The sequence below is a fragment of the Rhopilema esculentum genome, chromosome 3 (assembly GCF_057945365.1).
Source record: "Rhopilema esculentum isolate cy_ngs chromosome 3, ASM5794536v1, whole genome shotgun sequence".
Lineage (NCBI taxonomy): Eukaryota > Metazoa > Cnidaria > Scyphozoa > Rhizostomeae > Rhizostomatidae > Rhopilema > Rhopilema esculentum.
The window spans coordinates 2,258,704-2,285,599 of record NC_142817.1 but is presented as its reverse complement, the minus strand read 5'-3'; the positions used below and the strand labels follow the sequence as shown (position 1 = coordinate 2,285,599).

At 35.1% G+C, this 26,896-nt stretch overlaps 1 protein-coding gene across 1 annotated transcript in view; it reads right to left on the bottom strand.

Annotated features, from left to right (window-relative positions):
- Window positions 1-26,896, bottom strand: part of LOC135692432 (dynein axonemal heavy chain 6) — a 55,669-nt gene that overhangs the window by 9,505 nt on the left and 19,268 nt on the right. Inside the window, exons 29-77 of the mRNA XM_065210547.2 lie at window positions 26,754-26,819; window positions 26,139-26,276; window positions 25,586-25,739; window positions 24,478-24,749; window positions 24,057-24,158; window positions 23,262-23,372; window positions 23,063-23,152; window positions 22,393-22,488; window positions 21,779-21,975; window positions 20,919-21,018; window positions 20,354-20,437; window positions 19,662-19,889; window positions 18,911-19,012; window positions 18,277-18,396; window positions 17,802-17,949; window positions 17,303-17,409; window positions 16,807-16,857; window positions 16,214-16,345; window positions 15,560-15,633; window positions 15,046-15,143; window positions 14,524-14,687; window positions 14,096-14,227; window positions 13,654-13,733; window positions 13,352-13,432; window positions 12,662-12,812; window positions 12,356-12,409; window positions 12,066-12,157; window positions 11,726-11,881; window positions 11,421-11,487; window positions 11,041-11,195; window positions 10,683-10,764; window positions 10,136-10,234; window positions 8,903-9,028; window positions 8,407-8,516; window positions 7,768-7,840; window positions 7,192-7,281; window positions 6,748-6,830; window positions 6,273-6,357; window positions 5,884-6,036; window positions 5,328-5,426; window positions 4,854-4,985; window positions 3,896-4,212; window positions 3,363-3,476; window positions 2,858-3,038; window positions 2,487-2,666; window positions 2,058-2,164; window positions 1,770-1,896; window positions 942-1,010; window positions 330-407 (exon numbers count right to left, since the gene is read on the bottom strand). Coding sequence (XP_065066619.2) covers window positions 330-407; window positions 942-1,010; window positions 1,770-1,896; window positions 2,058-2,164; window positions 2,487-2,666; window positions 2,858-3,038; window positions 3,363-3,476; window positions 3,896-4,212; window positions 4,854-4,985; window positions 5,328-5,426; window positions 5,884-6,036; window positions 6,273-6,357; window positions 6,748-6,830; window positions 7,192-7,281; window positions 7,768-7,840; window positions 8,407-8,516; window positions 8,903-9,028; window positions 10,136-10,234; window positions 10,683-10,764; window positions 11,041-11,195; window positions 11,421-11,487; window positions 11,726-11,881; window positions 12,066-12,157; window positions 12,356-12,409; window positions 12,662-12,812; window positions 13,352-13,432; window positions 13,654-13,733; window positions 14,096-14,227; window positions 14,524-14,687; window positions 15,046-15,143; window positions 15,560-15,633; window positions 16,214-16,345; window positions 16,807-16,857; window positions 17,303-17,409; window positions 17,802-17,949; window positions 18,277-18,396; window positions 18,911-19,012; window positions 19,662-19,889; window positions 20,354-20,437; window positions 20,919-21,018; window positions 21,779-21,975; window positions 22,393-22,488; window positions 23,063-23,152; window positions 23,262-23,372; window positions 24,057-24,158; window positions 24,478-24,749; window positions 25,586-25,739; window positions 26,139-26,276; window positions 26,754-26,819 — 5,907 coding nt within the window. The remainder of the gene's footprint in view (window positions 1-329; window positions 408-941; window positions 1,011-1,769; window positions 1,897-2,057; window positions 2,165-2,486; window positions 2,667-2,857; window positions 3,039-3,362; window positions 3,477-3,895; window positions 4,213-4,853; window positions 4,986-5,327; window positions 5,427-5,883; window positions 6,037-6,272; window positions 6,358-6,747; window positions 6,831-7,191; window positions 7,282-7,767; window positions 7,841-8,406; window positions 8,517-8,902; window positions 9,029-10,135; window positions 10,235-10,682; window positions 10,765-11,040; window positions 11,196-11,420; window positions 11,488-11,725; window positions 11,882-12,065; window positions 12,158-12,355; window positions 12,410-12,661; window positions 12,813-13,351; window positions 13,433-13,653; window positions 13,734-14,095; window positions 14,228-14,523; window positions 14,688-15,045; window positions 15,144-15,559; window positions 15,634-16,213; window positions 16,346-16,806; window positions 16,858-17,302; window positions 17,410-17,801; window positions 17,950-18,276; window positions 18,397-18,910; window positions 19,013-19,661; window positions 19,890-20,353; window positions 20,438-20,918; window positions 21,019-21,778; window positions 21,976-22,392; window positions 22,489-23,062; window positions 23,153-23,261; window positions 23,373-24,056; window positions 24,159-24,477; window positions 24,750-25,585; window positions 25,740-26,138; window positions 26,277-26,753; window positions 26,820-26,896) is intronic.

The window sequence follows — 26,896 nt, the reverse complement described above, 5'->3', positions numbered from 1 at the left end:
AAAAGGCTTTACTTTCATTCTATTCTTTAAAGAACATTAAAACGATTGCCAAAGTTGCTTTTATTAAGACTTAAAGTTTGCGGTGGTTTAAACACTGGCAAAATACTATATATACAATTCGTAGGAAAAAAACTGAAAAACCCAAACTAATCTCACATTCATCAGCTAGTTATCCATTACAGATACATGAGATGCTTTTATATTGATAACTGCATATTGTTAATTGTTAGGGCAGGGAATTAATATAGATAAAGAAAAGAACGAATCTTTTTTAGAGCTGAAATAAATTTACGCTTCAAATTTAAAGTTACAGTTTGGAATTTCTATACCTTCAAGTTTCCAAGCTGAATGCTGATATGGCGAGTTGCTATTAAAGATTTTATGCCTTTAAGTTCTGGAATCTGCTCCTATAAAGAAAACATTGAATAAATAGAAAAAACAAAGAATGATAAATAGGTACTAGCACAAAGACTTTTGGTGACTGATTCGTTCTATCTTTTGCATCCTTTTTCTATCTTTTCCCTAACTCTTTTCTTATTCTAGACTTTCGTCAAGGGATATGACACTTTTTGCATTTTTTACCTAGAAACCCCAATTTGTACCTGATCCTACTTCAGTGAGTGCCCCAACACCTACACTTAACAATAATGGTCACTGTATCAAATTTACTCGAAATGTTTAATTTATGAGCTGTTCATATCTTGGCGGCAAAGGAGAGCAGTGGTGCTTTCGCGTTCCTTTTTCGCCCGTCTCTTCATCTATTATGGTAGCAATGTCGATGCTAAGCTGTATTCTTCAAATGACATATCGTTGCAATAACTATAACTTCGTTGTCGGTAGAATTGCATAGAGTAGTTATATAACATGGTGTTAGCATTGGCATTAAACAATTATTTGAGATTGATAACATACACAAATTCATAAAAGGAATGACAACAAACCTCTAAATTACAACAGGATTGCCAGTCATGCTCACTGAGCCATGGGGCGGATGGCTTTGGCGGGTAATCCTGCACAAATTGAAATTATTATTATTAATAAAAAGCCATAAAAATATTATCTTGCGCAAAAAACTGAACACCTGAATGTAACATGTAAACTGTAGACGTTGTTATATAAACGGAGGTTGGCACAGATGCCCAAATGTTTGCCTTAGCCTAATTTTGTCGAAATGTTCTGGGGCTATCATTGGCTTAGCGGCGAGAGAGGCCACGTGACTTCATATATGCTCTAAACCAGCTAACTATGACTCATTTATAGCGATATCTTTCAGTAAAAAATAAAAGCAACAAAAAATACAAATCTAGAAATTGATACTGATGTAAAGATACTGGTAAAACTGTTTTCCAGCAAGTAGATCTTGGGGGGGGGGGGGGATTGTAAAGGCTTATCAAATGCTTTAAGAAGAGACGTAGCGATGACAGTTCTCTTATATGAACTGGAGTATCATCCCAAGCACTGGTGTCAGTGTAATGAAACCCTTTTTTATCGATTGAACGTTTCACTTAGGAATATAGAGATAACTAAAGTTTATCATATTTCATATTGATGAAGAGCATCTCTCATCAAATTACTCCATAGGCAACTCTGAGTCAAGATTTGAGCCTTATGTTATAAACCGAAAATTTTTCATTCAGGCCATCTATGTTTGATTGATGTGTTTAAAGCCTTCTAGAGTATGATATAAATCACTGTTAATAATCAGAATATATAGAAACAAAATAATACTATTAGTGAAACTTAAAAATCAGTGGTAACTAACATGATACCTTTTCAATACTACCACTTCCTCGCAGGAGAAAATTCCATTCGGCATCAGAAATTTCTTTTTTCTCTTTCTTTATATCAGCACACATCATGAATGAGTAAACAAGCTTATCTTTCTCAAACAGACCCCTATAAGTGAGAAAACGTAAGCAAAACTCTTACACAAAACATCTGAAAAAATTTTAAAAGAACGACAAATCTCAGCAACCTAGTTTTAATCTTCATTATGTTTATTACTCATCTATATATTATGTCTGTTAGACAAAGAGTTGCAACATTAAACACTGTACCTTGCAACATTAGCGTAGACTGCTTCAGTGCAATTCTTTAGCAGAATTTTTAGTCTTTCATCAAGATCTTCGGCAGGAGGGCTGTTATCTATGCAGGTGTTGAAGAGCTGTGAAAAAATATATAAACTCGATAGAAGCCAATAGCTTTATAAAAGCTAATATTTTACTTCATCGAAAAACTACGGTTGATGGAACTTTAATCAAAACTGTACTTCAGCAAAGGTAAGGCCAACAAATCATTGAACACTAAAATTCAACGTCTAGTCATCCGCATATTGTGAATCAAACATCTATTAAAAACATGTTTAATGTTCTGTTTGATCCTAATGTAAAAGGTGTCTACAATTAACGATAGGTATGTAACAGTCCCTTGCAATCGGAACAGTTGCTGTCAGAAAATGTTACCACAGCTTGTGAGAAAACATTTACCTGTTTAAAGTACTTCAATGAATATTGATACATCGGATCTATTTCTGCAAGAGAGGCTACTACGAAATACATCACGGAGCCTCTTGTTGCCACTGGACGATATTTTTCTCGGGCAGTGCTTATTTTCTCTTCTGTTGTTTCAGCCTCTTTTAGACGCGTTGTTATGACACCAGATGTTACCTAAAAGGAAGAGATACAAATCAAAAACGGAGATCATTAATCTACTATCAAATTAAATTTAGAATCAGAGGTTTTTGAAATTAAAACCCTTTAAAGTTTGGAAATTAATGTGACAAAGAAAAAAAGTTTTATTTACAAAAACACAGTAGTGAAAAGAACAAAAATATCAAAATCTTTTATCTTCAACTTACTTTGGATTCATTCAAAGTGTTGATTAGTACTTCATCATCCAAAATATTTCCTTCGGATGTGAACAGCAACTTAAGAATTCGATCCTCGATCGCTTTTAACTGATTCTTGTCAGTGTTAATCCGCACAATCAATTGATTTCGTTGCTCCTCCAAGTCTGGACGCTCTAGCCTTACTACATCACTGCAAAATAAAAGTGGATATAATTAGTTGATATCAAACTGACTTAACTGACTTAAAAAAGTAAAAGGACCAAAAGGCAACATTTCGAAAACACAAATAAACAAGAAACTATAATAAATGCAAAAATTTTAGGTGGGTTTAAGATAGCAAGCAATTTTCCTGAAAAACTTGGTAGTTGGACAACTTTTTCGAGCTTGTAACTGATTTTCCTGAAAAACTGATTTGACACTATCAACACGCTCTTATTCGTTAAATTAAAAGTTAAACTAAATAAGGATTAGGTGAATAAAATGAATGCTAGAATGAACAAAAAACTTCTCTAACCCTAGAAGTTGATCCTCCAGTCCTGATGTTGTCACCGTGAAGTTAATGATTGTCACCTTGATGCAAACCTCCGGCAAATAGTGAGGGTTGGCCAGTTTCGTAGTCATGTAAAATCTACAAAAAATCACAAACGAGGTTGAACAATAGCTCTTCAAAAAATCAATAAACATCCAAAGCAAAAATATTGCATCTGGCATCTTTGAATCAAATTTTTCTATCCCCATCAAATTTGAGAAAATCATTTTTTATTACCTATAGATATATCTGTTGCTTATTAGAACAATTCGGAACCTAAGACAGCTACACCAGAACAAGGAGCCAAAGAATATCTCAGAAGGAAATTTAAAATATATGATATATCACGAATTTATTTAATATCAATTAAATATGACGAATCGATTAAATACACGTATATCTCAAACAAAGGATAGGGTAGCTAAATAAGAAAAGATGAACAAAAATGAAAATAGGTTAAGTCATCAGCTATGATCAAAATACAAACAGATTTATAATGTAAGATACAAGATATGTACCTGAAGTTTTTATCGTATTCGATGTCATTATCCCCAAGCCGTATCAGCATTCTTCCACCGGAAATAAACGTCTGTTTCAACAACACAGGCTCAAGGGAAGGATCAAGTGATTCACCAATCTCCTCGAGTAGCACAGGCATGCCGATTCGTATACAATTTTCAAGTGTTCGCAAGAAATTTGGATCTGTTAACTTGATGACTTTTAAGCTATTCTTTGACTCCTTCTGCCTGATCCATCTATTAGCTTGGTCTTGGGGATCAATCATCAATGGCCAACGCCTGCCTCTTGTTACCAGTACAGCATTCTCAATAGAAACCTTGAGTAGATTATAGAGAAAAAGATGAAATAATTATATTTGTACAAAGAACCAAGGCCACTGAGGCTACTATCAAATTAAATTGACACCAACAAGTATCTCAGTGGTGAAAATTGCGGTAGGAGGAGATTGTGGGGCAAGCACCCCCAAGTTTTGCTAAATTGTCGGTTAAGACACGCTTTTGTCGGTAAATTATGTCATTTGTTGGCAAAATTGCTTTGATAATGTGGGCACTGCCCCCCCCTACCTGAAAAATGAATTTCCACTATGGAAGTGTCTTACATTCTATATTTTACACTGATAGAATACACTTCGTATTATTGCTTTAAGCCAAAAGGGTTAAAATGAGCAAAATACATGGTTACGAAGAAACCACTAAGAGTTCGAGCATTTTTGAAGAATTTACCATCAACACCAAACATAATTCAATTATAGGCATTATAGACATGCGTAATAGACAATAACTGGCAACATAAACATTGATAAATAATAGACATAGGAACCAGGTCACTATATCAGCGTTGAAAATCAACTGAAATTCCTTGACCAAGGAGCAGATAGCAGAGAAGCTAGGCAATTAATAATTTCTCATGATCGGTACAGTGAGACTTCATAGGCAACGTTAATGAAAACATTCTCACAGTATCACGTGGTAGGCCATCTGAATTCCACTGTCTAATCTCGTATGGATCTGCTAGGACGTGGATGAGGCTAAAGTCATCTGTCACTGGGATGTCCAATTCCTTACATCTCGCTACCCAGGAAGTGACAAGCTTAAAATAAATAATTCATAAATGAAAAGGATCATAAAACACACACGTTATCCAAATATTTGAAAGAAGCAGAAAAGTTGTTATTCAAGACCACAAAATTGATTGACTTACCATAAGTTGATGTATTTTTTAAAGGACATAATAACTCAAAGATGATAAATCATAGTTTTAAATGCTGATTTTCTTGACTTTCTGATTCAAAATATCGAGAAAAATAATATTTCTAAACAGCAAATTTATTGACTGCTATTGGGAACTCTGTCCAGCCAAAATTTTGTAATTTAGAAAAAATTGACAAGCTTATGAATTCAGTATAAAAATATGCAAAGAAAGACTACTTACCTCATGCCGATACAAGCTTGTGAATGCACCAAAATAAGCCACGCATGCAGCTGCCACGAAAACGTTGCCAACAACATTCCCAATATCAACTTCGAAAGCCTTAAAAGATTGATGCGTTTGGGTATTTCAAAAGGCGATAATAGAGTGTACAATGAAAGTGAAATAAAAAACTGTTTTATGAAACTAGCAAGAGTTTCTGTTTCTTAGAGTCTTTGATACAAAATTTTCTTTGCACTTTACCTCGCTACCCAAATATTTGTCCAACAAGACTGTAGCATATCAATTCTCTTCTAAAAGAATATTTTTTACAGTCTCCTTCATGTTAAACTTTCCTGTGAACACACAGCACCTAAAATTATTTTATCATGGTCACGGTACCAATATTATAAGTTAGCTATGATCGGATGTTTCATATGACGCTCCCCTTCTATCGATTGTCTCTTCGCCTTTTGAGCCAATGCTTCTTTTAGCAAAATCTTGACAATGTATTGGCCTTAAAACTACTAAAATCACGAATTCAGATTGATCCTTTATTCAACTAATAGTGAAAACATACAGCCACATTTTCAGTCCATCTTCCCTGTTCGTCTCCCAGCGCTGTCGTTAGTTTAGAAGCCCTCTTCAGCCTAGCAGCCGTCTGGGCGATATTCTTAGTGAGTCTGTCCTTCTCAGCAATACTTTGGTCATAAGAGGCTTGTAGCTCAGCAATCTACGAAAAAAAGAGGCTGGAGTCAAGAGAGGTTTAAAGCAACTTTTATGAAAAAAGTGAAATAAAAGACACGAGCCGGAGCTCAGAGAGATTTTAAAATATCTGAATTTGCATCTGCTTTTGCAGAAGGCAAAAGTTGCACTTTTTCTGACAGAGGTCAGTGCAATCACTGGACTTAAAAATGTTTGGTGCAAATAAACTGTTTTTTTATCTAACGATTTATAAACAAATTCTACCTTATTCTCAACTTCTGCCAGTTTCTCTTGCTTTGCCTTGAGTGTCGCCATAGTTGCTTGCAATTCACTTTCTGCTTGTGCAAGTCTATAAAGAAATTATGATATGATATTACATGTATGTTAACAAGAGAAAATAGTTAGTGTGTCAAGCAATTCACGAAATGAAAAGTTAATGCCACAATGCTTGCCTAAAGTCTTGGTACAGTAACGTCAGTTTTCATGGGCAAATTCAGCCATTCCCCTCCCCCCTTTGAACAATGTTGGTTAACTACAAAACGACGTAGGGGATTAGGAAGTACGATTTTTTCCGCGACTCTTATGATAATTTTCTAAATTATCAACATTGTTTCAAAAGGAAGGGGGTGTGGAAATAGGAGTATCCGGGAAAAGAATTAAAAAAAATGACACAACGCAAATTGCTTGGTGTTCCAAGTACTTTTGGCAATGATTGTAGGCAAGCAACATAAATCCAAACCTTTGTCTTTTTGGTTCGACCGTCTTGTAGACTTTAGCGTACAAGTCACACGCTCTAGCCCACATGCACATTGATTTACAAGCCTGCAGAAAAGAGAATGGATACAGAGCATGGCAAATGGGAATAAAGATCTAGAGGGTGAAAATAATAGCGACACTTTTTTCGTTATTTCTTAGTTAAAAACCGTCAAGCAGGAAGCGTCAATATAAAAAGCACAGTAAAAGCTTTACATAATACTACATGAAATATTGAAAAACAATATTACATAATACTACAAGAAATATTGAAAAACAATACTACATAACACAGCATGACATATTGAAAAACAATATAACATAATACTACATGAAATATTGAAAACAATATTACACAATACTACATCAACTATTGAAAACCAATAATGATATTGTTAGGATCAGGTAAAAAAGAGTGAAGAAAAAACACCTTTGACGTTTTCTCTACGATCTCTGGAATGAACTTTGGATTGTCAATGTACTTCTTGAGTTTCTTCAAAACAGAGTCAGGGATGTTGTCCTGAACAGAAAAAAATTAATTTTAGCACTACTGAATGCCACCAAAGCCGTTCACAGATAAAACTTTCTCAAGATGTATCAGAAGCAAAATAGTTAAGATAGAACTGAACTTTATCTGATATAGGCTAGTGAAAAGAAAATATCTCGAAGTTGAAGCATAATTGAATTGTGCGAAAGAGTTAGCGAATTGTTGAATTACTTCTGCTAGTGACAGTCAAAACTGTCATCGCTAAGTACAGTGAGCTGCATACTTATCATTTACAATAAAGAAAAGTGCATTGATAATTTGACACCTATTTAAAGAAGCCAATCGCCAAAAAGATGAAGAACAATTTATTAAGACCTTTTTTGATATTGTAATTGCAAGATGTTGCAAAAAACTAGCACACACATAACAGGATTTTGTACTACCGAAGTAATAACACCGGCATTGATAAAAAATCTAACTTTAGGCCAATCAAAATAATAACTTGACATCTCAGTGTACCTTATCGAAGTCGACAAGCCTCTTGAGAAAGTTCTGATCGCCAAGAAGCGTCTTTGCAGACGGCCAGTCCGGTCTAAAAGAAGTGTGGCACCAGAATTGAAAACAGGGCATTTGAATGTATCAATCGGGAAACGAAATGATGGGTATAACAAATTTAACAGAGATAATAAATCAGCGTAGCTTTAAGCACCACCATGATAATGTTCGAAACAAATTTCAAATGTGAAAATTATTTTAATCACTGATTTCTGCTTAGGTTATTGCTAAAATTCAATCTAAGTTCATCTAGGTCAGTGTGTTTCGTATGACTTACCCTAAGCACTTGAAAATATGATTTTGTTTACAAATTAAGACGTAATAAACTCGAGTAGATGAAAACACTTTTATTTACAAGATTCCAGGATCACGACATAACCAAGGATTTTGAGAGCTACATCCAATGGTTTAAAACAATTTTGTTTGAAAGAGGCACTAATTACCGTTGAAGGAAAAGGTACGTCATTCAAAGACGGTGTTATGATAGGCGTTTAAACAGAACATAACAGCAGAAAGGGTATTTACTAATCAAATGGAACATTTGAAAAAGTAAGTGACACAATTTACTCCTGTATTTAGAGATAAGAGATTTTGAAAACATACTTTGTGTTAAGAAGAATACAAACAGCCTCCATGACAGTCATGACCATATCTGGTGGTTTATTGAAGACTCGAATTTCAGAAATATCAGCTTTGTCCAACGCATCCAGTGCCTATAAAGGTAAAGGCAACGATGTTAAGAGCAGGTTTGTGACCAAAGGTATTAAAATTTAGCAAATGACTGCTGCCTAAACTTTAAAGTTGGAGAGCATTCGGATAATACTGATAATATTGAATAGACGTAGCACATCCTAGCACATTGAAAAACTTATGTCAGTTCAGCTAATTAGAAGACACTAGAAAATTTCATTGTACCACAAAAAGGTGAATATCTGTTCAAACTGGTTTGAGATTAAACATTTTTAGTAGAATGTAGATCGAAACAACCCTATACTTATAAAAGAAGAAAAATCAAGTTATATTTTAAAACCAAGTCAGAATATTGCGATTTGCAGAGAAAATTGCCTGATAGTGCTTTACAACTGGTAAAGACTCAAACCTTATTTGCAGCTTCCAAAGCAGGCAATGCCTCATCAAGATCCCTTTGTGCGTCTTCAGCTATAGATTCAGTTTCTTTGGCTTTTTCACGGGCAACAGTTTCATCTGCCATCACTACTTTCCTTACCTGAAAATTTACACAATCGGTTTAAAAGTTAATACGTTTGTTAATAAGGAATCTCAACATGGTTATCTATTTTGAAAAAAAAACCAAAAGTAAAGATGTGACTTAGACATTTCTTCATAAAAGGTTTTTCAGACGAATTGACTAGGTATGAATTCAGAATTCTAGAAGGATACAAAAGTCTTGCCATCTCGTTAGATATTAAAAGACAATCTCGTGTTGTGTTGAAATTGTGCTTTTTCATTGCACTTTTTTGCACTGTATCTTCAAGGATGAATAGATTAAGACCGATTGCCTTATAGCACGCAGCCGTACTAAAATACGCCTCAATCAAGGAACGAAACACATATGCTCGTTACTTTCGATCCACACATAGAACAGAACGGTTCTGTACACCAAAAGCGTCTATAGGTCTGCCTATACAGTATCGAGTACTTGACGATAGAATGGTTAACAGTAATTTTAATGCTGAGTTAGATTTGAATTTCAACTGAGAGATAATGTGAGTAAGTGAAATGATCAGGACAGGAATCAAACTAATGACCAGCAGCTCTGTATGTCATACCAATTTCTGTTCGATTTTTTGCATTTTTGACGTTCTATACTCTAAGGAATGACTGAAGAAACGATTTTTCAGGAATGTGGAATGTAATTGCATCATCTCACCATTTTCAAATTTTGTAAGAAGAAATGCATGTTAATATATAGCCCATCACCTTACAATAAATTAGTATGGCCTTTCTTGTTATGTCAAAAGATTCCTTAGAGACAACTATTCAGTTTTAAACAAAAACAACTACTTAATTAAAAACAACATCTTATTTGTGAGTATAATTCAAGTGAAGTGAAAATATGACCAAATAGCCAGCAGAAAATTGATACCCAATAACAAGATGGGGACTAAAAAACACAGCGAGAAAATGATCTGATCCCGTGGCCAAATCATACTGTTGTCATCAATAAAAGCCACTAGGTAACAATACTTTGGGCAAATGTTCATACGGGATATTCTTAAAGCAAGATACGAAAAACTTTTGGAATAGCTTTGAAACTAAATAACCGTTCCTTTTTCACTAACAGACAAATAAATGCATAACCAGCAATTCTTACCTTGTCAGCCTCCTCTTGGTCAACCTGGAGCCTCTCCATGAGCTTCTCCGTATCTAAAGACTTCTGTTTCAGTTCAGGTTCCAATGCAACTAATTCTACCTACATGACAAAACACAGCTCATCAACACAAAAATATACTTTTCATCTTGGTATTGATATCCAGCTTTCTGCAGAATCAATGACTGTTGGTTATCAGTATAACTGAGCAAGAGCCACTTCAGATTCAAGATGTGTTAATATTGTTGTTCTTTGGCGTAGTTGTTTGTATCGACCTATAAGTCACGAAATGCAATTTTGATGATAATCATGATAATAATGATGATGATTATATTGACCAAAGAACTCTGTTTGGTGCAATGTAGAGGCAAATATCTTGAGGAGCGGCAAATTCAATTATATCAAATGTTAGCAGAAGCTAGATGTGGCGATATCCAATGCTTGCTTTCGAAAAACCGCCAGCCTTTGAGGTCACCCTTATCGCAACATAATTTATCATATGACAAATGAAGATGTGTTTAGCTCTAAAAAAATGATGAGCAAAGCACACCTGCATTGTATCAACAAGTTCATTTGTTTCCAGCAACTTTTTCAAACCGTTTTTGACACGATCTCTTGCTGTAACCAGTTGTCTGTAAAAGAAAGAAGCCTTTATGACGATATATAAGTAAAATCCATGAAATAATCGACTAAACAAAGTTTTCAGCCACCACATTCAAACTGGCAACGGTTAGAAAGAAGAACGGCTTTTCAAGGTCTATAAGAAAGAAGCACCCCAATTTCACACGAGAGTATGATCAACTGATAATGAGCAATGAAAGAACCTTGTGGTAACATTAAAAATTTTAAAAGAAATTTGGTATTTCATTCATAATCTATAATTATTCAAAATCAGAGCTCATGTATACCGTCGTTTATCTTCCAACATTGAAAGGTACAGGTTGATCAGCTCCAAATAACTCGTTGGCGTTGTGTAGTATCGTCGTTTCAGCTCGTTGTAATATCGATCAGCCATTGATGTAACACTTGTGTGAATCTCGACACACATTTCTGCTATATTTTCCTGTTACACAAAATAATTTGCATCAGACAAATAAATCTTATACTGTTTGGGTGATCAACGATAAAATCTGAAAAAGAATCTGAACAATCGTAGTCATAACCACTTATGATAAAATGATCAAATATGATGGAAAAATAAAACTATACGTATTTTTGAGTAAAATCCATGACAAGGTAGAATAACAAAAATGCGATTGGTAAGGGAGATAGCAAAGTAATTGTTCACCTTAATTCCATCTTCGCCAAGGTCAATCTCTTCGAAAAAGTTTTTGGAGACGGAAAGCAATGCCTCTCTACAAAGATGAACACAATCATGAGATCATCGAGCGAATTTAAGAAATAAAATGAAAGTTAGCTGTTTGAATATGGACTATCACAAAATAGCTTCAAAACAAATAAATAAACAGGCCTTCTTGGATATTGAAAGACAAACAAAAAAAGAATTCCAAATAAACATGAGAATACATAAGGTTTTAAGATCACGTTATTTGATAAAGTGGCTGCATAGAGGCAAAAACGTAGTGAATATACCTTGGCCATTCGGAGAACCAGTCAATGGTACAACAGTTAACAAGAGACGGGAACATACGGCATCGAGTCCTGAATGCCTCACCAACTGGACTCATGCATAACACGATATGGAGATTCTCTCGCACACGGTTGATCAAATGGTTGTACACGGCATCTCTGTTTGAAAAAGTAAAATAAAACAGCAATAAAGAGAAATTTCAATCTAGGACATGTTTCAGCATACATTGAAATACCAAGCAGTTTATGACAATGCCTGGATACTAAACTGGTATCGATAATGTTTGACAGCAAAAATCTGCATAATAATTCTGCATTTTGAAAAGTGGCCAGGCTTTCTCACCTGTCATGTTCTGGAACTCCAGCCTCCTTTGCATGAGGTCTGACGCCATTTATTAATGCTGCATATTCTTCTGGCTCAAATAAATTTGGCACCTGGGATACAAAAATTTACACAAATAATCATCATGAAGCTTGAAGATATTTATTGATACAGTAAAAAGTATTGAAAATAAGTAAAATTTTACAAAAAGACTCATGTTTTCATGAACTCTGTAACCTAGCATCAAAAGTGTACAAGCAGACAAAATGGTGGTAAATTAATGGACTTTCTGGGAAGAAAGAATTACTTACCTCTCCAGAGTTTAGTATATTGTTGATGTCCTCCAAAAACTCCTCAACAACGATCTAGTAAAAAACATCAAAAAAGAGATTCTTTCATGAAAGAGTCTTTTTCATGAAAGATATTTTAACTTCAACATGCCTTTATATATATAACTATGCCTTTACTGTGGACTGTGGGGAGAGGGACTAGTTCTATCCACTGAAATACATGGACGAAAATATAGCAGGAATTAACGAAATAAATTTGTTTCAGTCTACGAACGAAATTTTATATTTACAATTTAGATTTACTGAAACTAGATTTAAAAGACAGACCTGAGTGTCAGAGAAAAGAAAGACTGTGTTTTGTCCATTAACACCAGCAAAGGTGTAGAGTTTCTTGAGATCGTCTCTGAACGATGAATAATCATAACCTCTAGTCAATTCAATTTGGAAGCATCTGTAGCCAGACATATGACAGGCTAGTCTATAAAAAATAACAAGATCTATGAGTTAGAGCTACAATTACATAGCAGCGATTTCATAAACTAAAGGATTTTTACCGATTGAAATTTGTGAGTGACCATGCGGTGGATCACCAAAAAAGAGAGCACAATTTTATCTGCTTGTGTGTAAGTCATTATTAAGCGTGCTCTTTGGTCAAGGACGGAGCATTGCCTCACATATTTGAAGATTTCCTTTCGCTCATCCTCTCAACAAGTGTATCTAAAGACTAAAATGATATCAGCGGCAGTATAAGATTCCCGGACAATTTATTGCGAGATTGCACCAGAAAGCATCCACTCAATACTATGTTGAAAGTTAACTTGGTAGCTGACCAATCAGAATAAGCTTATCAGCTAGGTAAAAAAAGGATGAGTATAAACAGGGCGGATTTTACCTCGGCAGTGCCAAATGCCTGCCTATATCAAAATGGCTGTATTTAAAATAAGCTTCATATAGAAAAATACGGCTATATTTCGCGAAAACCCATAGCGATATTTCACAAAATATGATGCGTCATACCTTGTCAAGCTTTGCTTCCCTGTTCCACCAACTCCAACCAGAAGCGCATTTCCACGTGGCTGTCGAATCATTCGAGCAATCCTGCGCAAAAAAAACTTGGCACTTAAAAACTAACTAGCGGCGTTTCACTTTTATTTGGATAGAGAAAGAGCTTGATGAACATACTTTTAAATCTTCTAGAAATTGTGATATACCGCTAATTCTTCAAATCACTGAATAAAATGGCTTCATCTATAGAAAGCATCAAAATTAAATAGTTTAAAAGGCAAATTTTCTTCTTACAGCAATCAGAAATCGCTTACCTTGATAAATGCTGGGTAGCATCCATAAAGAAGACGAGTTTCATTTCCTTAGATGATGACATGTTGTAATCGTCAAGATACTACAAAATAAACACGAGAGAATGCATGAGGTTAGTTAATAGAGGCATCGTGGCGATATGAAAATAGCTACTAGTATTGGCAAACGGTGCAAAAACTCTTATGCTGATGTATTACTTATTTGGAATATGTAACAGTGAAATATTTAAATATGTAAACCTTGTTAACATCTCAACAATATTTGAGTGTCGCCTGTGAATCTAAGTAATGTAAGAAGCACAGCATTAATCAATGCTTCGGGATTGAAATCATTGACTGACTAAATCCCATACCTTTGCTTCCTACCCGTCATGTGCACAGTAATGTTAACCCAATTGGTGATATTCTTGATAGGGCTTTTTTTTATCTATCTTAAGATACTCACATCAGACAAAACAGTCTTCAACTTTGTCACGTTGGACAGTTCTTCGTACATTCGATCTGATGGATCAGCACCCATTTTCATGAAATCGCCATACAGAATCGGGTCAGTTTCAAAATACTCTGCGTTTGTTGACTAAAAGGACAAATAATCTACTTATTCGCAAGTTATAGCGAAAATCGAATCAAAGATTTACTAGAATTTGCAGAATAATACCATGACATACCACGCTGAATGTTAATTTATTATCAAGATAAAAAAAATAACCAAGTGCTTTGACCATACCATTAATAAGAGCCTTAATGAAATGTATGAAATTTCCGTGGCATTTGATAGACAATACTTAACATTAAAATGCCTAGAAAGCATACTATGAATAATAAACGTTAAATAAATATAGAAAGATATTAGGTAAATCTGGATGTTCCTACTATTGAGAAATGCTTCTGTGCCATTTCTGAGAGCATGGTATTGAAGTAGCTCTTATCTTCGTTATTGATCAAACGGTCATGGAACACACGCTGAGCCTCATGGCAGAAGAGGCGGAAAATCTGTTCCTTGTCCCTGATGATGCCTGGGTCAGCTTGCAAGACACCTGAAAAGTAGAGATTCGAAGAGTAAGGGCCTCTGAGAGAATTGAATGCAATAGAGACAGGGGGTGTAGCAACGACATCAAGATAGGTCTTTTGGCTGAGTTTCTACCGTTTTTTAAAATCCATACACGATAGATAGCAAAATACCGGGAAAATATCATTAGATCAGCAGATCAGCTGTAGGTACAGATAATTTGTGTCCCTGGGAAATGTTTAGCAGCCTTCTCTTGGCTTTATGGCTAAAAAGCAGTAAATATTATCTATGGGTCAGGGAATTATAGCTTTTGGAAAATGAGACGCCTACAAGACTTGTAGAAAGGATCAATACTTACAATTGATTATCAAGATAACTATACTAACCTTGGATGCATTTTGACAAATCTCGAAGGTTAAAGACGTAATGAGATTTGGCTGGAGTTGGCAATAGGTCTGTGCTCATCTGACAGTAGATTTCCACACTAGGACAAACAATAAAAAGACGTTAATCGCACCGTTAATAAAAAGAGAAAAATTCACTAGAATTAAACACGTTGAAGCTTCATGATAGTTTTAAAAACAGATATTGAAGGGCAACTGTACTAGATCATTTGTTTTGTCCACTTTCTGTATGCGAGTTTCTCTTTAAGAATGTTTAAATGAAAATATGATCTCTTGAAATAATTATGCAAATATATAATCTGAAAAAACCTCTGAGCTAACTGAGACAGATAAGAATACATACAAAAGATTAGCAAACTGTGCAACAGCAGACCATGACGTCATAATAAAAGCGATGATCTAAGATCAAGGATCTATCTTCGCAGTTAGTATGACATCAATTATTGCTGATTTCGTTTATTTGCAAAACTCTATAGGATTATATCAAAGTAGATACCTTGCACTGACAATTGCTTCAGCCATTTCCTTAACAGCACTTGGGAAATCCAAGAGAAATCCTTTCAAAATTGACTGTAAAAATGGATATGATAAAGATTTTCATCGTAGAAATTCGCAACATGAGTAAGAAGAGATAACTTGAGAAAGAAGCGAAAATTTCAAGGATTCTGGTGAGAAATATCAATCTCATCCTCCTAAAATTACAAAAGTATAAACAGGAATAAAGCGTTGAAAATGAAAGAAAATTAGCAACAAATGTATAGTCATCACAGAAGGCCCAATGAGATATTAAAATTCAATTTAAGAGGAATCCGATTGAATCAGTTTCCATTTCAAAGTTCCAGAACACTTGGCAAACAGTATTCTGACAATTAAATCAGAAATGGGACCTCAGGTCCCAACAAAGGAGAACATCGAATGTGTAAAATTTTGCTAAAATACAGAAAATGTACTGATAATCAAAAAGGTAAGCAAAAGCCACAGCTGAATGTCTAATGGATAACTGTTTGCCAAATTGAACACGGACGGCTCTAAGTTCGACAACCAGTTTCACACTTAATGCAATCACCAGGCGACTGTTTTACCTAGTGCTTAATAGAACTCTCACTCGGTACTCTGATCTTGTAGGTAAAACATTTAAGAATGATTTTACCTTGAAAATATGCTTCAGTGTGTGGTCACTTGAGGAAGGGATCGAGAACATGCTGAAATGTCGAATGAACCGTGGCGTAACGGGATTTCGTCCACCGCCAGGAGGAGCACATGCTGCACTTATTGTGACATCCTGTGAAGATTGAATGGAATTTTAATAGCATGAGAATTAATTTTAGTTCGTTACAATGGAACAAGACACAACTTACTGTCTTGAAATCTGAAAATTTCTTTTTCATAACCATAGCATTTAATGATACATAAACAACGATTCTACTGGTAAGAATGTTTCTTCAAAAAAATTGGGAAAAAAATATATAGTGCTATTTCACATATTTCAAATTTTTTATACTATTGCAATTACTTGCTTTTATACTATACTATTTTTTGTTATTATACATATTTTGGTTAAAGGAAAATGTCAATGAGGAAAACCATTATTGGCACCATAAAAAGAAATCCTTAGAGAGCAAAATTGCCCCATTCAAATAAAAAACCAAGATAACTTTGATTGATCAATTTGTTTTTCAGGTAAACTAAAACAACGAACAAAGATCGTTTATAAAAACTCCAACTAAAAACAAATTAACCCACCTGTAACTGCTTCCAGAAAAGCTTTTCTCTGTCATAAAATCCTCCAAAATCCTAAAGGATAAAAGTGAATCGAGATAGATGTGAATAAAAAGGAAATTAAGATTCAATACCTCCCTTCCTCCAGTAATAAACATGGGTTTCTACTGGCAGTTGGTACGCCAAAGTTATACATAAAGGATACCATTGTGAAAAATAATTAAACAAAAATATCTACGAATCCTTTACTTTTCTAAAACTTAAATGGCTACTAAACGGGTTAATGCGCCAGTCCAATAATAAGACACAAGGAAAACCTCAATAGCTGGGAGTTCAGTACCGATCTGTCAAGCTAAATATGAACATGACTTAAAAGCGGGCAAAGCGATTTAGCCATCAATACATTTTTACTCATCACACAAACTAGTTAGAAAATAATCGATATGAAATAAAAGCAAATAGATAAGGAGAAATGAGAATATTTTGTCTCTCGCTCAGAGCTTAATGCAGAAAAATTTACCTGGTACTGTCGCAGCAGCTCTATTGGTGGTTGAGATCCATAGGTATCGAGTTTTGGCATATTTAAGTCATCGACAAAAATTATAACTCTTTTTCCAACAGGTGCACCTTAGATTCAAATTTATATGAAAAAAATTCATTATTAACACATAAATGAACGTTACTGATGGTGTCATAACGTTTTCACTTAATGATGTCATAAATAACTTTGTCATCTCCAATCCCAACCTTAAGGAACTCTCATACAGGCTGTAAAGTCCCTAGGCAAAACGGCATTAGAAAAAGAGCGTTGTCCATTAATAGCTGATTGTAGTGCGGGAAATTATCTGTTTACTTACAGGGACAGTAATACCGACCAGTATGCCATCTAACATACCATAGCATTTGACGATGTCCTCTGTAATAACGAGCGCTTTGATGTGTGCAAAATAAATTACAAGTTTTCAACTAGGTAATTAAAAAAGAAGAGTCAAGGAGAAACATGAGAAAATCTAGCATACCTAAAATGTTTTTTCTTTTCTTTTCTAGCTTTGATTCGATCATTTCCTGACTTCTCATGCTGCTTGTCTGCGCTGAGAAGTTCATAAACACAGGTACATAGTTGTATTTGTCTGCAATTTCTCCAAGCAACCCACGGGCAATCACAGACTAAAGAAGAAAAATTTGAAAGAGGGACTGAGTCAGCAGTGATGAGAAATAACTAAAGTATAACTTATCATATTCAGCCCAAAGAATGGCAAACGATTTAGGATCGATGAATGTACATCTATAGGATTAAGTAGATACACACTTGATAATCAAAGTATCTCATCCTCAACGAAAGCAAAAGAATTCGAAAAAGACCAAACTCTGTACACTTTCTTTATAATCCAAAACATAGAAGAGCTTTAAAGAACATTGGCAAACTGAGTTTTCATTTCATTGGGTATATTGCATTTAGAACGTAAGCCTAAACAATCAAATAAATCAATTTACCTTGCCAACGCCAGTCGTGCCTGTGTAAAGAACAGAACGTCTTGTTGAGAGCAGTTTCTCCATAAGATATCCAAACCGCACAGTATCAACAGTTGGAACCAGGATATCAAAATATGGCATCTGAAAATTGATTAGAATATGTAAGTAAATAGGACATCAAATAACATACACCTGGTTAGTTATAAACACTCTAAGAAAATATTTATACAAGCCAATTAAGTAATAAATTTAAAATGCCATTGCTTAGAATTATTTCCTGCTTCTTGATTCCTTAACCATTTGTAAGTTGTTGATCAACCTTTCATTCTTTAACTTCATATAACTATTGGTTCTGTATTACAGTCAAAGCTGACATAAAATAGTTCAAACATGGATATCTGAAAATTATTCAGAAAGCATAGATGCAATTTAAGCCTACATTGATTAAAATTAAATGTTATAGATAAAAAATCTCATAAAAAACAGTTGCCTAAATTTTGTTTAGCTAAAACGTTTGGGCTAAAACGTCAGAGAAGTCTGAAAATTTTTTGCATTGAAAATAGAGTCAATTATGCGTTAACGAAGAATAACTTTGAAAAAGACGCTAGCTAAAGCAAAATTTCAATAGTTTCATGCAAAGATCATTCAATGTTACCTTTGGGTTGTATTGAAATGATGGGACGATCTTCTCCCACGGCTCAAATCGCCTTGTGTCAAGATCTACATAATAGCCAAACATGTCACCAGAGGCAGGTTGCTGTGAGATAAACCAAGAAGAAATTCAGCTTTCAGGAAATTTCAAGCAATTTATCGATATTTCAGGTGATACAGAGTCTTAAAACAACAATATGCAGAATTATAATTATGATTTTTTATGAGAACTAGGTCCTTTTCGACCTATAAAATACCACCTTTATAAAATTTTAAATGAAATATGACGTTAAGCTTTGCTGTCGCAGGCTGATAAGAATTGCGAAGTCTCGTGGAACAGTTTTGTTCACAATTGCAATCGCAAAACTTTCATTCTTCCATTTTGTACACTTTTCTCTGGCATCAAATACATGAAAATTCTTCCTCACAGCGAGTGGAAAGTCATCAGACAGAGCAAAGAGGGGTTGCAAACTTGCATGTATTAAAGTCTGCAAAACGCCTTGACATAACAAATTTGATTATAATATACTGCTTATACCATCCCAATCTCATCGTTCAAGCAATGTTGTCTTCAACACTTTTCAAAACTTGTCAAATTCATTCCTTTCAATTAGTTTTTAATTTAGATACCAAACCAACTCTACCAAAAACGTTTTTTTGGGAAAGATGCGGTGCTGTGTCAGTTCTTTTTATCACTAAACTGTTAGTTTCTTTAGATTTTTGCAAGCACTTTTACAAGGACTTGATAAACTCACCCTAACATCATTGTTATCTTGAAACATCTCCCGCAAGGCGGAATCAAAAATATCTATGCTGCTTTCGACCAGGTTGCCACCAATAGCCCAAGCGTAGCAAAACACGAAGACAGTGCAAATCAACGGATGCAGCCTGACAGGGTCCATCTTCGGATCTGGTGGTCCTTCATCTTGGAAGATTAGACTTTCAAGCAGCGCACATAGAGTGCTGACTTTGCTTATATCAACCTGAATGATGAGACAAGATGATAGTGAAAACAGCGTGACAAAACTAGTTGATGATTTGGTAACAGAAAAACCAAATCTAATTGCCGAAGAATGATTACACTACAAAGCTGATGGGCATTTACATAGTTTAAAGATATTATTTTGCGGTATAACGAAACTATGATATATTTTACTGTTAATCTATTTTACTGTATTGCGATAAATATTACTGTAACATGACTCTCCAAGCATGGGCAAGCTAAATCTTAATATTAACCAGACCTATACTTCCTCTTTGCCCACCTGGTTCTGAAATCTATGCGAGTTTGTCTAGCAGTTTGTACTTATCCAAAGCCGTTAACCTTATCCACAGGTCTAAATCCATCCTACTTTGGATCTCGTCATTAAAAGTGAGGACATAAGAAACTTTTATCTGCCTCTACAAATTTTAAATCGAATCAATCGAAATTTTGGTCGTTATTCACCTGTGGTATGGCTTGAACACATTTCTTTCTGGCAATCTTCAGGCCATTATCAATATATTGCTCAAAAAGTCGCATCATGTAATCCTGCGAAATCAAAGAAGATGTATGAGTAGTTCTAAACATTAAAATACAATAAAATTAGAGAAAAATGCTTTTCAAATATATCAATCACGTGCATTCATATAAGATTCCCTTCGAAAAGTAGGAGACAATCTTTTTATGCTAAAGTTGATGATAAATAAATAAATTCTTCTACAAAGTAGATCAAACTCATAATATCGGAAAGAGGGCAAAGCACGATGTAAAGCACCCTCCACCAAATCATACGATCTCTTTTTTAGACAGTTTTTGCAAAAACGGTCCTTGGATATTGCTCGGTAACATCAAAACATAAATAACATAAATGCAATCTTTACTTTAACAATGACATCGAGACAAAAAAGACAAAGTCAGTCTTATCTTATAACATCATTTTTAATATGGATGAAGGATTTCAAAACAAAAGAATAGCCATTTTTAGAAGTATGCACGTTTTATAAAATCTATAAAACCCAAGCTAACATACTCTCGTTTCCTCTTTGTATCGATGCCCAACTTTCTGCAACCACGATTGCACATATGGTCTCCAACCTAGGTCTCCAGGATCATAGTAAACCATTCCACATCTGCCAATAGAAACATTACATTACAGAACTACTTTTAAAGAGCTGTCTTCGAAAGAGCCACTTTTGCCAAAGATCCCTTTTGAGCACAGAGTCCTCTTTTAGCATAATTCCCTTTTTGTAGTATCCATTCCGTAGAGCCCAAACCATTCCCCTTTTAGGAGATGATAGTTCGCATTTAGACCCTCGTTTTGCAGAGCCCCTAATACCAAGCCCCGGTTTGCAGAAGCCTCCTTTACATTGTTCTTAATATCAAATGCATTGGAAATAACCTTTAAATGGCTATCAACATAGAGCACCTATGCAAATTTTCGAGTACAACAAACAGCCTAACCGTGGAAAATTTAACCTTAAAACGCTGAATATCTGATAGAAATAAACTTCTGAACTACAACAGAAGTCCTTTTTTACCAATTTTCCTTTACTCTTGAAAAACACACATTGTACTTGGATCGCTGATTTGGCAATATATGTCATTAGAAATGAAGATAGCACCAATGGCTTCATCCTATTTAATCTGCTATTTGAGGAAAAACAGTGAGGGAAAACAACAAGGATTTAGCGATTTTTTATTAGCTTTTAAATTGTTCTCACAAAGTTCCTGATCCATTAAAATTTAGGGTTACAATGTCTCAATGTCTCAGTGAATAGCACTGACAACATAACAGAGCATTTAGAAACTCTCTAATGGAAGATACCTATAGGTTTAAGAGATGGCATGTAACATTCTGGGCTCACTTAATTCTCTATTAAATTGGCTTACCGACTGACAGTTGCAGGAGATGCCACTGCCAAATCTTGCACTTCAAAAAGCATGTGAATTGTATTGTTGAGTTTGATACGCTCGCTGTTAGCAAGACAAAGCATTTTGTTGTCATCCAGTACTGTGTTCATGTTTTCAATCCAAAGAGCATCAACAGGTCCATCACATACAATCCATTTATGATTTTCATTTGTTTCCTATATCAGAAAATCGCAAAAGATAAGCCATGTGGTATCTTGAAAGACTATGATTTGACTTGAAAAATCGACGGTTCTTAGTTGGACGAAAGGGATACATGAAACCAAGCTGTTTCAACCTATGCAAGGCAGGTATTATAAAGACTGGAAAATGCAACAATTTGAAGACCCTTTTCTATCAACAAGGTAATCATTAATTTAGAAGTCAAGGAAAACTACAAAACTAAACTTGACTGTTCTCGGTAGAATGTGAAGCCGGTCTGAAAAAGTATCCGACAAATCTAGGTTATTATCAAAGCTTTGGAGGGTTCTCTATAGATCTCCAGTAGGTAGCAGCATTATTAGTCAAAAAGCTCTTTTAAAAACATTTGTAAAGCTCTAAAAATTGTTAAAAAGATAGCAAGCTTGACATTTTACCTGAACACACTGCCTAACTGTCATTGCCATAAGACCGTCCTTCCATTCCATCGTAAGTTTATTCACTTCTCCGTAAAGTTCACCCATTGTTATTGACTGAAAGAACAAGCTTTGCCGTAAGCACATGAAAAGATCTCCTTGCAGGAAATTAAGCTTGACATCTCAAGGTTTACAGCGAGTAAAACAAGAACAGCTAGAAAATATGGCCGAGTCAGAAGGACCTTCAAATAGTTAGGATTTCAGATCTTAATAAAACTAGTCAAGAGTTCATAAACAGGTACAGACAATTACAACATCTTTACTGTATCTAAGTCAACTGCTAGAACTTGAACTAGCCTGTGATTAATATCGTTAACACATAACATTATCTATTCTGGTACTACAAAGTACAATTTGAAGCGGAGTTTCCAAAAAACAAAAATAAACAAAAATAAACAAAAATACACCTTTTAAAGAAATAAGAACAAAGAAGAATTGGAAAAATGCAAAGAAAATAGGAAATCATATTTTTCACTACTTTACGCAATCAAATTGTAAGCTAATTCAATGTAGATTAGTTTCTACAGGACTCCAATATCGGTTGGACATTTTTTAATGCATCAATAAAAAATTACATTTTCCAAAAGCTATGCTTAATTTGGAAGAGAGTCCAAGTGCTAAAGACGCCTACCTTGGGGTTGAGTACAAATGTGTTTACAGGCCTATAAAATGGGTTGTCAAGGCCATCTTTGAATAGATTTGTCAAAGCATCCTTTAGAACCTGGAAAATGCAATAAAACATTAAAAGAAATGAAAAATAGGTCATTCAGAAAGTTTCATGTAGGCTAGCAAAGAAGTCTATAACATTCTGCTTTACAACGAGCGAATACCTCATAGCTTGACGATTTGCCACCTCCTGTTGGTCCAACGCACATAACTCCATGACGAACTATCATTGTCTCGTAAAGTTGGATTGTCTTGCGCACCATAGAAGGCAACGACTGGAACAAAAAAAACATTCAAGAATGAGCTAAATTCTGTTTCAAGATTTTTGTTATATCATAATTCTGAAGAAAAATTATGGCATTGTACGAAAAATAATGATACAATTGCATGCTGAAACGATAAAAATTACTTATCCTTAGGGTGTACAACGTCGAGTAGAAAGTAAGCTTGAAATTAAGGTATTGATCTTTAAGTTTGCACCCATAAGTGAGCAATAACGGTGCTCCGCTTTCACTTAAATCTTGAGATTTTGCACATTAAAGGCTCATTAAATCTTGAGGCCTATTAGTTTTAATACAAAACGACCATGTGAAAACTAAGAATAGTTGAGAATAGCGAGTCATGTTAAAGTAGGCAATTATGTCTCTGGGCAAGTAAATGATCAGCACAGAATATCTCGCGGGGCTCCACCCCCTGGATACTATTTATTTTTTGGGCATGTTGGGGCAAACATTCCGATGAACCTCTGGATAACCTTCCTGGCCTGAATTGTAGAAAATATGTAATTTGATAAGGCGACGACAGAAGGCCAGCCATATTAAATCAAAGTAAATGTAGTTTGTTTCTTATGATCTAGCCATCCCTTTTTCATAACAATATTTCACATTTGAAATTTTGAGCCACCTCTGGAAAAAAAGGGTCAGCGCCTATGATGAAGTCAAAGTAGCGAAAGTCTTTACCTGTAATCCCTTTGCGATGAGGGCATCCTCAATAGCAGATTGAAGCCTACCATAGTCATGATCTGGAATCTGTACACCAGGGAACAGATCCTGCAGTATAGCCTGGAGAGAAGAAATAAAAACGAATGCATTCGGCGTGCATTGGCGAACCTCAAGGGCTGAAGTAATAACAAACCCCTGCTTGAAATTCCGTTAAAATTAAGTACAGGCATCTTTCGTGTGCAGTATCTAACCCATCTTTTTAATCGCAATCATTGGAAAACTTTGTTTTCATCTGGTCATGTGAAGAATGAGAGTTACAAAATAGTGGAAGGTCCTCAGAAAAACTTTAACGCATAGAAAAATGGCCTAGTCTCGGGAAAGGCTAGATAAACAAAGCAAAATACTACTTCGGCCAAGAAGATGATTTTACTACGCTTACCCTGAACAGAACTGCATCTTGGGATAGAAACTTTGGCAGGTTGCTATCTCGCAAGGCTCTGATAAGTACAACATTCTCAGGCAACGTTGGGTTGTCTCTCTTCAAGGCACCAGCCATAACAAGCACTGATTTGACTGCACGCATACCAAAGTCATAATGATCTTGTTGTGAAAGCTGCTCAGAGCAGAGCTGATACATCTGTACCATTTTTCTAGCGAGCACGCGAGAGGACTCAAAACCCTCTGAGTACAGGATTACCTCGGCAATCAAAGCTAAAAGAGAGATATTTTGTGAAAAAATAGACCACTAATGCTAGAAAAGGCTAGGGATAAAAAGGATCATGAGATGATACTATAAAGATGCATTGCTTATTCAAACTTCAAGGCTTCAAGCATATCCTATAACTTAACAATAGACCATTTAACCTAACAATGCCCTGTCCTAGCTTTATTGGTCTAATAGCCTAGATTTGTTAGTTATCAGCAATTTTAGTTTTAGAGTCATTGTCCAGTACTTATCACTGTCAAGGAAAATGAGTTAAAATTTCGAATTAGGAAACTTGAAGTATAACGTAATCAATTATCTGATTGACTATACTTTATGAATCAATTTTGGAATGACTTTTATGTTGAGTGAATCTTTAAAGCTATACTACAATATAGATTTGTTTGGAAGGGCACGACTGCATGTTGGTTTCCGGGAAAATGAAGCTGAGAGCAATCGAAGTAACATTTTGTTGAAAATCAGTTGATAGACATCGAGAAGAGTGTTTTACTTTTCGCGAGGCAGAAAACAACTCTTTAAAATTAGGAACGTAATGCTGGATTTAAGGTGTATATGTAATTGTATAATGTATTTACATCTACCGTGTACCGTTCATTATCTGATCCATAACGGTTATATATGTTTTAACTACAGAATTATTATCCCGCGCACACGCTATCCCGCACGATCCCATACACACGCAGACTGTCCCGCCAACCATGCTATGTTTACTATGTTCAAACAAAGCCCTTTAAAATAAATAATGTTATTCCTTGACTTCGAGAAATTTGGAGTTTAAAACTTGACTACTACTACCAAGAAACAACAATAGTTTTTCTCTTACCATAATCGGGAACCATCATGGCCATAGGTCTGAATAAAGCTTTCAGGTTATCAGGCAGCTCTGTTCTGCCTGCATATCCAGGATTCATTGTTATGAACGCTGCACATGTTGGTATCAATCGGATCTCACGTCCTTCAAACATGAACCGCGCAGCCTAAAAGAAAACATTGGATATCATAGTAGCAGAATCTACTCCGATCCAATGGTAAGATACAAGATAAGAAAGGTTAAGAGGTTTTTATACTTGGAAAACACTATAGATCAGTCATAGGTCCATTTCACGGTGAAAATAATTGTCAAAAATATAAAAAACTAAATAACTCAAAAAATGGAGAGAAATGTAGAGCAAATGAATTGTGATTATGATATTCGTATAGTTATAATATCGAATATCGAGAAATTCCATTCAAATTCAATCGTTATAATAAACGATGAATTTTGCCGAAAAAGTAACAATATCTATTAGGATAAAATTAAAAGGGTTGTGAATTTGATAAAATCCTTGCTAATTCCAACACGAAAATCACAGAAAATCAAAAATCAAATCATGTACCTTGGCAATTTTTGCATTCCTTATGGTTAGGAGCTGTTGAGCAATGACAGATAAGACTTCGATGTCTATCCTGTTGAATTCATCAAAACAACACCAAGCACCTGACTGTGCCAGCCCAGAGAAGAATCTTCCCATCATCTGTAAAAAGAGCAATTGTCAACCAAAACGAAATGCATTAACAAGAAGGAAATAAATAATATTTTACTGGCCCAACACCTAATGAGTACATGTCACTTAGTTCGGGAAAACTCAGAATTACCCAGAAACACATCCCACTCTGAAAAAAACTTTAGCTTCAAAAACCTCCCTAGAAAACCAGTAAAAACAAGGCCGATTTTCGACTGGCAGCAAAAATTCATTTAACGTCTAAAACCTCATCAAGTTCGTCAGCAGTGCAACCGCCATTTTCTATTCTCCGCAACAAGGAATGTAAAACCAATAGGTAATACACACCTCTCTTAGAATGAGAAGCCACAAATTTTCGTAGCTAAGCAATCGGGCGAAAAACGTTCTGCCGGAAGGTCTGATAATACAAAAGACAATAAAAAGTATATGGAAATTTTATACAATTTGGGTAGATCGAGGGAGCATTGCAAAAATGAATGTAAACAGTACCTTGTAGTCCAGACCTTCAGAGCAATTGAAAACAACACACTGTTTGGCTAAGGCTTTTGCCAAATCCTGAAAAGATTAATTGAAGAAATCAGAGAAGACGTGAAATTGATAAGCAGCGAGAAAAAACAACGCCACTAGAGGAA